Genomic DNA, 13,504 nt, shown 5'->3' with positions numbered 1-13,504 from the left:
CACCGCCGTTAGTCCCTTCCGGAATGCTGGTAGAGAGAGAGAGAAACTATTATCCTGCTTGTGCAGAGAACCCTCCCGTACCAGCCTTCCATTCCAGCAACCGAGCCATCCTAAGGGCCTTTTTTGCGTTCCACATCTACCTCGGCTCTCTGCCCGCTCCTCGCAATGACCTTTCCTGACGTGTCTTTGGAGTCAGGTAATAGTTCCCACGGCGAGGATGAACCGTTCCTCCCTAGGGGGGAACCTGACAGCCAGGCTGGCTGTAGCGGGGCCCCAGAGCCAAACCTGCCACCACGTACCCGTCTGCGCCTGGTCATCACCGTGGTCGCGATTCTGTTGAGCTTCCAAGTCGGCGGCCAGCTGATTGGGGGTACAATGGTGCGGGTGATCGAGATGATCGCCTGCGATAACTATTGGCGTCGACACGACCCAGCTCGCCTGCCCGCCTCCGGCCATCTGCCCGAGCACCTGTGCAAGATAGCAGAAGTGCAGACCGAAGTCGCTACGGTGAAAGGATACTCCGACTTGCTCGAGGGACTACTGTGTTTGTCAAGCGCCAAACCTTAACAGAAACATGCGTTAGTGCTGACCTTTCATGCAGGCGCCATTTGCGCCATTCCCTACGGACTGCTGGCGGATCGGTATGGTCGCCGACAAGCTATCCGCCTCACTATTCCAGGGTTTCTGCTCAATGCGATCATCACCAACACCGTTCTATGGTTTTCGGGCACTTTCCCCCTCCGTGCGATCTGGCTCGCCGCACTCAGCTGGATCATCGGGGGAGGACCAGCCGTGGCACTGGTCGTGATTTGGGCCATGCTGGCTGATCTGGCCACCGATGCGCAACGCGCAGCGCTGTTCTTCCGGGTCGGCCTTGCCAGTCAAGTGGCAAGTTTCCTGGCCAGCTTGATCAGCTCGGGACTCATGGCTCTCAACCCATGGATCCCACTGCTAATTGGTTGTGGTACGGTGATGATAGGCCTTGGCTGTGCGCTGTCACTTCCCGAGACCATGAATATGCCCGTGAGAAGCAAAGAGCCAGCAGCACCAAGCCCAGACGAGCCAGTATCGACATGTGATACATCTTCGAAGCCAGTGCTGACACCCATTCCACTGCCGAAAAGGCTGGCACGTCTCATCCATCCTTACCTGTTCATCTTCCACCAGCAATCACTCTTGCTCCTATTCTCCTTTGCGACAGTCGAGCTCGTGCAGCGCTCCTTTCCGTTCCTGACCCAGCACATTTCCAGACGCTTCGCCTGGACTTTGGCGCAAGCGAACTTGATCGTTTCCTTCCATGCGGGGATCACCATCCTCGTCTTCTTGTTCCTCCTCCCGTACCTCTCCCAAAAGGTTTTGCACTATTTATCCCTCCCCCAAAGAGACCTGCAGGTCGCGCGTTTCAGTCTTGCCGCTCTGCTCCTGGGGTCGCTCGGAATTGCTCTCTCGCCATCAGTCATCTTTTTGATTCCCAGTGTAAGTGTTTATGCGGCGGGAGCGGGCTTTGCCCTAACCATGCGGTCGCTGGCTACCGCGTTGGTCAAACGCGAGGAGACCGCGCGACTGTATTCCGCGATCGAGATCCTGCAGTACGTGGGCAATATCCTGGGTAGCCTGTGCTTTACGAATGTGTTCAAGCTGGGATTGCAGATTGGCGGACTGGGGTCCGGGTGGGTGTGGGTGTTGGGTAGTCTGCTCTATGGGTTGGTGGGAATCGCATTGACACTTGTACGGGTATAGACCTGCATACCCCTTGCGGCCCCAAAGGACTGACTCTATAGAAGGAAAGCGATAAATGCATGTTCATGCAGTATAACATATATATTCTGGTTGACTTCCGTTCTTTGCACATGAGTAGGTAGTCATGAATGATACGTCTATCTTCGTGAAAGGCGCAGGGCCAAGAGCAGTGGGACCTAACTTCATCCATCGAGGCTCGAATCCTCATCTCTTTCAGCGAGGACCAGTGACCTTAGCATCTTCGCAAACTCCCCCATCCGATACATGAGAATGCGATCTGAAAGCAACAGATCTCTGATTGCATAAGCATGAGACTTTTCCAACACCAGTCTCTGCATTCTTTCTGTCGTCGAAACGGGCAGATCGTAGGCTATACAGACAAATATCAAGTCGATGAGAAGACTGCATTTGCCCTCATAGCTGGCGATTGAGATCTATTCGAATTGCTCCTTAGAGCTATCAACAGCATTGGTATACTGGAGAATATCGCTGGTGGCTATCCTCCGAAACCGGGAAGTGTCCACGGAAGGATTTTCTCCCTCGTAGAAGTCACAGAAGTGATCGCCAAACTTCCATATAGCTTTGGGAACCCGATCCGAACCGGCATAGAGAGGTCGTTTTTGGCAGAGGATTGTACACCAAATAGAGCACTCGCCGCAGCGGCCACCAGCACTCGTTTTGTTAACGGCACCGCTGAACTGTGCTCCTTGAGGAGCCACTGCAATGCTTCGAAATTTCTGTAAGTGACGAAAACAACCACCTCTTCGGAGAGAGCTACATTACCACACTCTGCTCGAAGAACAATCTTGAATGCCCCGGGCTTGTGCGCAGCACCCTTCAAAGCTCTGTCCGTGATCGGCGCTTCGGTCCCGAAATGTTTGAGGATGCGTTGCAAATTGTCCAGCGCGTCCTGTGACTTGATTATGGAGAGGATGACATCCTGCGAGATCGAAATGTCGGGAGCTCGTCCGTCGAGAAGAATGGAAAAGGCCTTTGAATTGCCTGCTGCGTGCACAGCGGCTCGATGCGTAATGGGAACGTTGGGGTACCGTTCGAGCAAGATTTGTAAAGCATAAGGGTTTGGTGCAAGGAGCTCCATCACTTGTTCGTCGACTGCTATGAGATTCGCATTCAACAGGACGTTAAGTACCTGGCTAACATCCTCCTGCAAGCTGCCTGTATCCGCCCCCGCCATTTCATGCATTATCTGCTTGGTAGGAAGACGGCTATGGGGTTGCTCCATCAAAAATATGCGCGCGTTCTGTAAATTTGAGAATGAAGCCTTTATCCGAGGCGAACACTTCATGTCGTGCTCGAACCAACACTGCCATACTCCGGGCCCTTATCGTGATGGACAATGCAAAGAGCTCCTTGATGGGTGGGGAGATCCCATCATCTGCATTGCGCCTTTCAAGTAGCAGCTCGAAGATACCACTGCCGGATTTCGTGTTCTGAAGACGACTGATCACCACAACCTCCGTGTTAGGCACAGTCGCGGACTCCCTTTTTACACATTGATCCAAAAAGATGGTCATGAGCTCCAGGCCACTCTCCTCGTTACCGACGATGGCTATTACTATTTCTCCTTGATATGAGCTTCTTTGCCCTTGCTTTGCTCGTAGATTTCTCCTGAGTCTGAAAGTGCTTCAATTACATCTGTTCTTGCGCTTCGCGGAATGCACAGTATACTCTGCTTTAAATCATCATCATCATTGTATAACTTATTAATTACTACAAACAAGAGGTGCGGAGGGAGCTTAGAACGTTTTGGAACTTTGATTCTAACAGATACTTAGATTCTTTATTTATCTGACTATTTGATTGTACTATTAGCAGATCCTTCTGATCGGGAACCTTCCATCATTTCAGTAATGATAGAATCTGTATAGTAGATTAGTTTTGAGTTAAGAATCATTCGCATAGCCTCTGTGGCTATACTTCCACAACCTCAACAGACGCGGAGAAAAGCGCCTCCCAAGCCGCCAGAAGAAGATGCCACTTGTGAGCGCGGTCGGATAGAAAGAGGTTCACCGGCCGCGGATGCGCCCAAATGCGTACATCACCGTCTGGGGTGGTCAGCGCCGTCGAGCCTCTGTCGGGCCAGACTTCGTGAAGCCCTAATTCGAAGAGCCGCCAGTAGTCCCACAGCCCCATGCCCAGCTGCCGGAAGGACAGGGGCGCTATGTTGTAACATGCCGCGGGGTCTCCGTCTTCTTGCAGTAGACGCCAGGCGTATACGAAGTCCAGGACCTCGTGGTGCGCGGTATGCTCGCCACTCTGGCCCCAGAGCTCATGCAAGAGGTCCCCCTCCCGCGGCTGGGCCGGCGGCGACCACACCTCGAAGGGGCCCCCCGGGCAGCGGAATGCATTGGGGAGTCTCTCTAGCAGGAAGACGTTGTGGTTGCCGTGAATCCGGTACTTCCTTCCGAGGTCAAAGCATTCGGGGACAAACTTGTCTTCGTCCTCGCTGGGAGCCTGTGGTGAATAGGTCGTGCAGAGCTCAGGAGACCCGGCGTAGAGGGCTTCAAGACACTCCGACACTTCGCATATCTCCTCCCAAGCGGCCGTGTTTTTACACAGTGTTTCCCACTCGGTATCGTCCTCTGCGGTATATGGCTCCTCCCTGCAAAGTCCGCTCCAGTGGAGATGATCTCTCTGAAGAGATAGCGCCCGCTCGTCCGTCCATCGCAGCTGAACAGCCACCTGCAAGAAATCGCTAAAGGTCTGCAAGTGCCACAGGGCACGGTAGACGCGGTACTCCTCGATCCAAGAGAATGCACCCACGTCTCGGAGCTTACACGGTACCAGAGACGGCATTTCTCGGATGTCTTTGAAGTACTGGGGCAGCATTGCCTGCAGTCGCGCTCGCAGTGTTGTCAAGCACATGCAGGCCAGACGTTGTATATTGGCGGCGATGTTTACCACCGCGCGGAGGGAGGCGCGAGTCGCCGTAGACATTGAGAGGCGGTGGCCATGTCTGCTACTCTGGAGGTCGAAACTGGTCTTGTCAACAAAGTCGTACAGACTCGTGTGCGGAATCGGCCCTCGTAGCTCGACACACACCATGAAATAGCGTTCGAGATAATCATACGACATAATTGAATTATGCTCGAGGATATGCCTCACGAGAGCCATCGCTTCAGGGTCTGCAGGACTATCGGGTTTATTTCCCGGTTCGAACAGCGGAGTCAGCTGCGTGAAGTCCACAATAAGATCTTCCAGGGTTACCCAGTCTGCTGCGGTTTTGACAATCTCGACGAGTGACTCGCGGGGAACACGATCGAAACTATCCATCCTAGCGAATTCGCGTGGTCTGGGGTATACGTTGTGTTTATGAAGTGTGGTCATGGCTACGTCTGTACATGCGATTGATGAGACATGCTATTCAAGGTGTAAGGCTTCTTGATCCTTTTATAGTTTCGGCCTCGTCTTCTGCTCCGGGTGAATTCGGTGCTATTAGATAGGTTTGAACAGACGATACTGGTATCCTCCCGTAGTGGAATGGCGAGTTTGTCCACTTGATTGTTGGTTCGACAGATTACAGTTGAAATAATTCAGAAGAGAACAATTGGGGATTCTTTTTCAATGAGGCCTATGGCCTTTGTTTCCCGCTTGGTAGCAAAGAAAGCAAGCACTGAGCAGTCATGTATTCCGCGTCAATCCTTTCAAGGACGCATCCTTGGAAAACAATCCTCCGCTTCTCTGAAAACGTAGACCAAGCCTCAGTCACAATCATGCCTAGGTATCCGGCGTTGTTGCCCGCTTTTCTCGTTTAAGGCACCGCTGTGCACAGTGACCGTAAGATGCTGCATACTTGCGACTTCCAGTGCACAAGACGGGCTCAAAGCCCTGAATACGTCGCGATGGAATCTACTTGCTTCAACAGGATACTCGACAGCCTGCTTGATATGCTCTTGCAGAACACCACGAGTTCGATTGATCGACTTCATCTCGATATATCTGGATGCTAAGAATGGAGCCTCTAGTCTTCCCTGGCCCACAAGGCGCCTATAAAGATTTAAGGTACAAGCCCATTTGTCAACTCGGACAACTGAGCCCAAAAGTCCATGTCGCACTGCTCCCCGCCGTATGCATTGACTGGGTCCACTAATGCCGGGCCCGGAGGCACCACGCCACCATTTAGCTTGGTCGAATACCCACGCTCGATGCCTCGATATGCTTCGGCGTAGGCGGAGAAAATGGGCCGGCCTTGAAGTAGGATTCTGCTTCTGGGGCTGCCACCTCTGCTCGCAACCTCAAACCTCTTGCTCAGCTCCCGAAGCATTCCCGGAAGATCATACGTAGCGCGTGCGGTGGTCAGATCCCAGGCCTGGTCCTCAACACACAGAAGACGCAAGGCTTTGATGATGGCAAGCGCGAGGTGCAGGACGGTTACGAAAGTAAGGGCGGGATACGATTCGACCGGCACCAGGCGGAATTCGTCATGGAGTGCCTGTGTGCTCTGCAAGCAATCCCATATCCTGCGGCATCTGAGATGTGTGGGCTCAATGATCTCTGTCTGGTCGCCGTATCTGAAGGGCTCGAACAAGCGAATGCGGACGGTGGCGCAATGGGTTTGCAACAGATCTTAACTGAGGAGTTAGCTATGCCCATTCATCTGTTCAATTCTTGGAAGCTGACATACGGTTCCACTTCAAGTTGGCGGGCAGCTGGTCGACAAATGCATCCAGCTCAGTTTGGATAGAGGCAACAGCGATAGAGTAGATACCGCCGAGCGGCCTGTCATTGGTGGCAGCGGTCGTCTCCCAGAACGCGTCGTTTACCTTCATCGCAATTTTCTGTATGCGCACAAGCTGCACGAGCAATGCATCCGTCGGGTACTCCTGATCGTGTAACAGTTGACTGCAGCAGTCATCGAAGTGCGCTGTGTACTCTGGCTTGCATCGTTTGCCGAGAAGGCTGCATAGACTATTGGGGTACGGGTCAACATCATGACACTACAAGGACGACAGTATTAACACATACGAGGAGGTTATATAGTAGACCCCGAGCAAGGTTCTTCGATCCGCGCGAGTTTGTTTCGGCTGGACTGGGAGATCATCACGTAAATGAGCTGCATCCTCGACAATTGATTTGAATGATAAATCCGTTGACTTTTGGGGTCTAGTCAGCTTCAGATCTTCGACCAAACCGATTGCTAATTGCAGAAGTGCTGTATCTTTTTCCGTGGCATAAAAATAGATGTCATGCCCAACCACACAATCCTGTCAGCCCGAACCACATCTGCTACCGATTGGGGAGAAGGTATAGGTTCCTACCAGGCAAGAAAGACCAGTATTGCTTGTACAAGCTCTAGGTTCTTACCCGTCAGAACAACAGCCTCATGTGCAATCTGCCGTCGAAACCAGCTCTCGAACGCAGCGGAAGAGTTGAATGGTGGAGGTCTACAGACACATAAGATCGTCTTGGTGAGTAGTGGCTTCTCTTCCAGTGCCTGGGAAAGATTAGAGGAGGGCAGAGGGACGAAAGGGAATTCGGGAAGCATGGTGGTCATGTATTCTTCAAGGCTCTGATCGGCTTCATGACGAGTAATCTCGAACCCGGGGAATACAGAAATCAATCCGTGCGGCGGGGCTATTGATTCCGGATTTTCCGATGAAAGAGCTGCGGGATGGATTTGAGGCGTTGTGGTTGGCGTAGCGCCCTCGGTCTGGTGGAATGGAGGACGTTGCTCGGAGTCAGGTAGGCGTTTTCCATCACCAGTCAACAGGCCCATGATATCGTCCAGCTTTTGCTCTAATATTTTGGCATGACTGGGGCACTCCCAATGAGTTTCATGTGATTCATGGCGGTCGGACCCGCCACTGGCCTACCATCAGGGTTACTTACGTAGCCTTTCCTCGCCGTTTTCTCGACACGGAATATAACTTAGAACACGATAATCCGTTCTTGGAGCACCTAGAGCTCATCATTTCAAGATCAATCATTCAGATAATTCGCTGTACAAACTCAAACACCAACCTTTGGCAAACGTCATCGTCATTGTCGCGCCAGACGCACCTTGCCTTCGCCCGAGAACAGTTGGTGCAGGCGCGAGGCTTCTCCCCATGCAACGTGTCGGACATTTATGTTCCTTGTGCGGGAGCGGAAGAGCTAGATTGGTACCGGTAGACATACAGCCTAACAGAGGTAGTATTGTTCTGCGCGTTGACTTGAGACTGGGAAAAGGACAGGAAAAAAGACATCATGGATGGGAGGGCGCACCGGAGCGGAAGGCAAAAAAGTCGGCGGGCCCGAGTCCGATCCACCCGCACCAATCAGGTCATGCCTTGGAACCCCTACTGGGAAACTACGGGGACTTTTTTGCTCCCCGCTCCGCCGCCTTTCCCATAGACCATGTATAAATCTCTAGCAAAAGAAAAAAAAAAAGTCCGTTGTGCGCCACAAAGAGAATGGTGTATTATAAAAAGATAAGAGGTAACAGAGGGGAATAAGAATAGATCTCACCTCATCAGCACTCTTCAAGCTAGTTGGTCATCTTCCTAATCCTGGTGCTTATATTTTGTCGCCTTTTTACAGATAAACCGAAACTCGAATAACTTCCTTCCTTTCCTGTTCAAACTGCTCTCAATCCTTCAGTCTCCCTCAATCATCCATGGGTGCTCAAGTGGTGACTAGCACACACAGCGTGTCATCAACCTCGGCAGACAATACCGAGGAGGTCCCTGGGCATGGCCCCAAATCCACCGCCAGCTTCAGGAACTACCTGGTAAGACCACATCTCGTCAAGCCTGCTCATCATACGACACGAACTGATCCTTGCAGCGTGTCTTTACCTATGCAACACGATGGGATAATCTGGTTCTTGTCACTGGAATGCTTGCTGCAATAGGCTCCGGGATCACCCAACCCCTCATGCTCATCATTTTTGGTGAGCAAAAATTTCAAACCTGTCTTTGTCGCCGTACCAAGATTAACCGTAGCATAGGCAAAGTTGTCGGGCAGTTCACAGGGGTGGTAACTGGAAGTGGAAGTGCGGACGACGCAGGAACCGAACATACACTTAATCGGCTATGGTAATGTCATTCCTCTACCCTCGACTTGCTCGGACATTGACACCCACAGCCTTTTCGTATTCGCCCTCTTCATCGCCCGCTTTGGCCTCGCTTCGATTCACAAGTTCGCCTTCCGCATGATCAGTATTTCACTATCGGCTGCGATACGAGCGCATTACCTTGAGCATCTCTTCCATCAGAGCATGCATGTGCTGGACTCGCTGCCACCGGGCCATGCTGTGGGCACGATCACGAGCAGCAGCAATACCCTGCAGGGTGGTCTCTCCGAGAAACTCGCGATCTTCATTGAAAGCACCACCCTCATTATTGCCTCCTTTGTTGTTGCCTTGATGTGGAGCTGGGAGCTCTCCCTGGTAACCATAGCAGGCTTTGTGGCGACCATCCTCGGAGTCGGTCCCTTGGTCCGACTCACAGCCAAGAGCCGGGCTTACCTGACCCATCTGGAAGGACAGGCTGCCAGTATCGCTAGTGAAAGCTTTGCCGGCATCCGCATGATCATGGCCTGCGGCGCACAGCGGCAGACGGTTGACAAGTACGGTACTCTCGTCGAACAGGCCAAGGAGCAAGCGGTGGCGCTGAATCCGCTCACCTCGCTCCAATTCTCTTTGACAGTAAGTCACATCACATCACTATCTCACCCCTCGCCCAGCAAGCTTCAAACCGAATCTGACTGTCTATAGTTTTTCGGTGTCTTCGGGACCATTGCTTTGACATTTTGGTATGGAACTCTGATCTTTACGAGAGGCAAGCTGGACAGCGTTGGCGTGATCACCGTGTAAGCAAGGCGATGCCCCTGAAAGCATTCCATGTAACCGCTCACTAATCCTGGAATCTAGGGTTCTCATGAACTTGACCACTATCTTCTTCTCCCTCGATCGGGTTTCCTCTCCAATACAGGCGATAACTAAAGCGTCCCTCGCAGCATCAGAGTTCTTTTTCATCATTGACACGCTCGTCCCCCCGAAGGGTTTTTTGAAGTCACCAGACGTTGCAGCAACAGATGATATTGTCTTTGAGAAGGTCTCCTTCGCCTATCCAAGCAGACCCAGTCTCAAGATCCTCGACCAGCTTGACCTCCGGATCGAGGCTGGCAAGATCACCGCCATTGTGGGCCCCTCGGGCTCGGGCAAAAGCACCATCGTCGGTCTGATTGAGCATTGGTATTCCTTGAAACAGCCTCATGCTATGACTACCAGATCAACCCCGCAGGAAGGAAGTGATTCCGCAAATCCGGCTGCCTTGGACCACCATGTGTCAAGTTGTCCAGTCAAGCTCCAAGGCACCATCACAACAAGTGGTTACTCACTGGACGACATCGACGTGTCCTGGTGGCGCTCCAAGATTGGCCTCGTCCAGCAGGAGCCGTTCTTGTTCAATGATAGCATCTACGGGAATGTGGTTCGCGGACTGGTCGGAACACCCTGGGAGGGAGACTCCGAAGAGCGCAAGCGAGAACGTGTCCAGGAAGCCTGTCAAGAAGCGTATGCCGATGAGTTTATCAACAGACTCCCCCTGGTATGAACCGTGAGCGTATCCAATCGAATAAGGGGCTAATGTGCTGTAGGGGTATGATACCAACGTTGGCGATGGCGGCACTCGACTCTCCGGGGGTCAACGCCAACGGCTGGCCATTGCTCGGGCTATTGTCAAAAGACCTGACATTCTCATCCTCGACGAAGCCACCAGCGCCATTGATGTCAGCGGTGAGCGAATTGTCCAGGCAGCGCTCGACAAGGCAGCTCAACACCGGACGACTATCGTCATTGCACATCGGCTGTCCACAATCAGGAATGCAGATCACATCGTAGTCCTTAAGAAGGGCAAGGTGGTGGAATTGGGAACCCATCAGAGCCTAGTCGCTATGGATGGAGGGTTCTATCGTGGTCTTGTTGACGCGCAGGCAATATCTCTTGAGGACTCTACCCGGAGTGTTCTCAAGAATGATTCGAACACGGAAAGTGTTAACACTCTGAGCCATGAAGTGATCCCCAAAAAACCTAAGCACTTCGATGGCCAGGCTGCAATTGGATGGGGCAAGTTCAAGACGGATCGCGGGATACTTGGGAGCTTTTTCCGGTTATTCCTCGAGTCACGGGCATATTGGAGTCTTATGGTCTGTGGCATTCTGGCCTCAGCTGCAGCCGGGACAGCACAGCCTCTTAATGCATGGTTGTTCGCGAAGACCATCAATATTTTCAAGTGGCAAGATGATCATGCCAAGCTTATGGACGAGGCAGATCGTATGGGGGCTATGTGGACCGTTTTTGCCGCCTCGGCGGGCGCTGTCTACTTCGTAACCTTTGTCTGCTCTGGACGCGTTGCGTCGCTGATTCGGGCCAAGTATCAGACGCAATATTTCGAATCCCTCCTTTATCAACGAGCGGAGTACTTCGGGAACGAGGGCCACTCTCTCGGTACCTTAACCGCCCGCGTTCGAGATGACCCCGTCAAGCTCGAGGAGATGATGGGGATCAACATTGCCCAACTCGCCATCGCCTTGTTCAACATCGTGGGCGGTCTCATCATCGCCCTTGTGTATGGTTGGAAGCTCGCATTAGTCTCCATGTGTGCAGTGACTCCGCTCTGCGTCTTCTCGGGCTACATTCGGTTCCGATATGAGCTTCAGTTCGAGAGCCTGAACGATGCCGTCTTCGCAGAGAGCTCTCAGTTCGCGTCGGAGGCGATTGGAGCCTTCCGCACGGTCACATCGTTGACGCTCGAGCGGTCCATCATAGATCGCTTTGAACGGCTCTCCCAGGGTCATGTTACTGCGGCGTACAAGAAAGCGCGCTGGGTTAGCATCGTTCTGGGATTCTCCGAAAGCGTCAATCTGGGCTGCCAGGCTCTCATATTCTACTACGGCGGCCACCTCTTCCTCCGCGGAGAAATCGGGACCGTGGCCTTCTTTGTGTGCTTAACGGCCATCATGAACGCTGCGGAAGGTTTCGGCAAGAGTCTGAGCTTCGGTCCCAATGCTGCCCAGGCAGCTGCCGCATCGGGCCGGATGTTGGAGGCACGAGCGACCAGCGTGGTCGAGTCTCCGCCACAAGGCGATATCCCCGTGCAGTCGGCCGGGGTCGCGATTGAGCTACGCGACGTCTACCTACGGTATCCGGGCCAAGAGAGCCCGGTCCTCAATGGGCTGAATATGACGATCGAGGCAGGACAGTTTGCGGCCGTCGTCGGCGCATCGGGCTGCGGCAAGACGAGCATCATATCCCTGCTCGAGCGGTTCCACGAGCCCGAGAAGGGGCAAGTCCTCTTCAACGGGCAAGATATCTCCCAGGTCGACATCTACGCGTATCGCAAGCACCTGTCCCTGGTTGCCCAAGAACCCATACTCTTTCAAGGTTTGGCGGAGTGCCCTTCAAGACTAAAGCGGCCCTAACTAACCCTCAACCAGGCACGATACGGGAGAACATCCTGCTTGGTGTCGACTCGAGCGCCATCACAGACGATCAACTCCACACCGCCAGTCGCGACGCATTGATCCACGACTTCATCATGTCTCTCCCCGAGGGCTACAGCACCAATATCGGGTCCCGCGGTGTTGCTCTCTCCGGCGGGCAGAAGCAGCGCCTGGCCATCGCTCGAGCCCTAATCCGCAATCCCCGGCTGTTTCTGCTCGACGAAGCGACCAGCGCTCTCGACTCGGAGAGCGAGCGACTTGTCCAAGCGGCCTTCGAGCGAGCAGGCAAGGGAAGAACCATGATTGCCGTGGCGCATCGGTTGGCGACCGTGCAGAATGCAGACGTCATCTTTGTGCTGGGGGAGGGTGGCCGGCTGTTAGAAAAGGGCAGCCATCTGGAGCTGCTCCGGAAAAGAGGCGTATATTATCAAATGGTATGTTCAAGGGACCGATATTTGTATCGCTTGGTTCATATAATTCTGATTTGCAGGAAATAGTGTCAAAACCAGGCTTTCGATCAATAGGGCTGAGCACCCGGTACTGTACTTGAGGCGACGGCTAGCGGAAACATCGGGAAACGAGGTGAAGTGCGGTGGGGTTCTTGTCCATTTGGTTTCTAAGTATCATGCATACTATGTAGACTATTCTTCTCATAGACTTGAGTCTGTTAAGCAATACTACTGCTCACAAGCCACCCCGGTATCTTTTGCATACACAGAGACTTTTGTTAGGTCGCTATTTCCCGGCATTAAAATGAGCCGTGCTTGCTCTCGCTACTAGATCTCTAGAACCCGTGTGAGAATACGAATAAAAGATCTGATGAACATCCAGGAATATCTTCCATGATGCACAGTGGATTATCCTCCAATGGTTGCGTCTACAATAACAGGATGGATCTCACGCCAAGCTGCAAAATAAAGGCCTAGGTATGGAGGTAGACCATCCTATGACAACATAACGCTCTATCAAGCTATATAATATGTAAAAATAAGCAATTGTATAATAATAAACGCCCAAAGGCACCCCCCAAGGAGATGGAGACCTACCTGGGCTCAATTTTGATTATCGTTTCCTAATCGTTTTTGCTTTCCTTTTCTCTGCATGATAACAAAAATACTCACCGTACCTCAACGCCCACGCCCAGCCACAATTGATCGAACTGTGGCTGGGATCAACTCCACTCAAACCTCCAGGGCCATATAGAACCCGCGCATGACATGCGTGTATGGAGATTGCGACCACCACTCGAGCTCATTGTCGAATACGAACTCGACCGCCTCGTGCATCCCCCAGCAGTCCTCGCGGAAGAACCGCACGC

General features: G+C 52.7%; 5 protein-coding genes across 5 annotated transcripts; 2 read left to right on the top strand and 3 right to left on the bottom strand.

The window, feature by feature from the left end:
• The first annotated feature begins 11 nt into the window (after positions 1-11).
• Positions 12-1,819, top strand: BO66DRAFT_448458 (MFS transporter). Its single transcript, XM_025651744.1, has 2 exons — positions 12-544; positions 602-1,819. Exons 1-2 carry the CDS (start codon positions 166-168, stop codon positions 1,738-1,740), a joined length of 1,518 nt encoding a protein of 505 aa, XP_025505102.1. The 5' UTR covers positions 12-165; the 3' UTR covers positions 1,741-1,819.
• A 417-nt stretch (positions 1,820-2,236) lies between these two features.
• BO66DRAFT_437299 (uncharacterized protein) lies at positions 2,237-2,935 on the bottom strand (the record flags this gene model as incomplete). Its single annotated transcript, XM_025650975.1, has 1 exon — positions 2,237-2,935. One exon carries the CDS (start codon positions 2,933-2,935, stop codon positions 2,237-2,239), a length of 699 nt encoding a protein of 232 aa, XP_025505101.1.
• Positions 2,936-3,600: 665 nt separating this feature from the next.
• BO66DRAFT_400456 (uncharacterized protein) lies at positions 3,601-5,088 on the bottom strand (the record flags this gene model as incomplete). Its single annotated transcript, XM_025648721.1, has 2 exons — positions 3,601-3,621; positions 3,799-5,088. The coding sequence occupies 2 exons, from the start codon at positions 5,086-5,088 to the stop codon at positions 3,601-3,603; spliced, it is 1,311 nt and encodes a 436-aa protein (XP_025505100.1).
• Positions 5,089-5,758: 670 nt separating this feature from the next.
• BO66DRAFT_448455 (fungal specific transcription factor domain-containing protein) lies at positions 5,759-7,826 on the bottom strand (the record flags this gene model as incomplete). Its single annotated transcript, XM_025651743.1, has 5 exons — positions 5,759-6,327; positions 6,386-6,669; positions 6,727-6,898; positions 7,150-7,522; positions 7,719-7,826. 5 exons carry the CDS (start codon positions 7,824-7,826, stop codon positions 5,759-5,761), a joined length of 1,506 nt encoding a protein of 501 aa, XP_025505099.1.
• Positions 7,827-8,356: 530 nt separating this feature from the next.
• BO66DRAFT_448452 (ABC transporter ATP-binding protein) lies at positions 8,357-12,710 on the top strand (the record flags this gene model as incomplete). Its single annotated transcript, XM_025651742.1, has 10 exons — positions 8,357-8,470; positions 8,527-8,632; positions 8,690-8,777; positions 8,827-9,388; positions 9,458-9,552; positions 9,614-10,292; positions 10,342-11,673; positions 11,731-12,127; positions 12,181-12,620; positions 12,684-12,710. The coding sequence occupies 10 exons, from the start codon at positions 8,357-8,359 to the stop codon at positions 12,708-12,710; spliced, it is 3,840 nt and encodes a 1,279-aa protein (XP_025505098.1).
• Positions 12,711-13,504: the final 794 nt, after the last annotated feature.

The sequence above is a fragment of the Aspergillus aculeatinus genome (genome assembly GCF_003184765.1).
Source record: "Aspergillus aculeatinus CBS 121060 unplaced genomic scaffold BO66scaffold_17, whole genome shotgun sequence".
In the NCBI taxonomy this organism is placed as follows: Eukaryota; Fungi; Ascomycota; class Eurotiomycetes; order Eurotiales; family Aspergillaceae; genus Aspergillus; species Aspergillus aculeatinus.
This window is presented reverse-complemented; position numbering and strand designations above follow the sequence as displayed.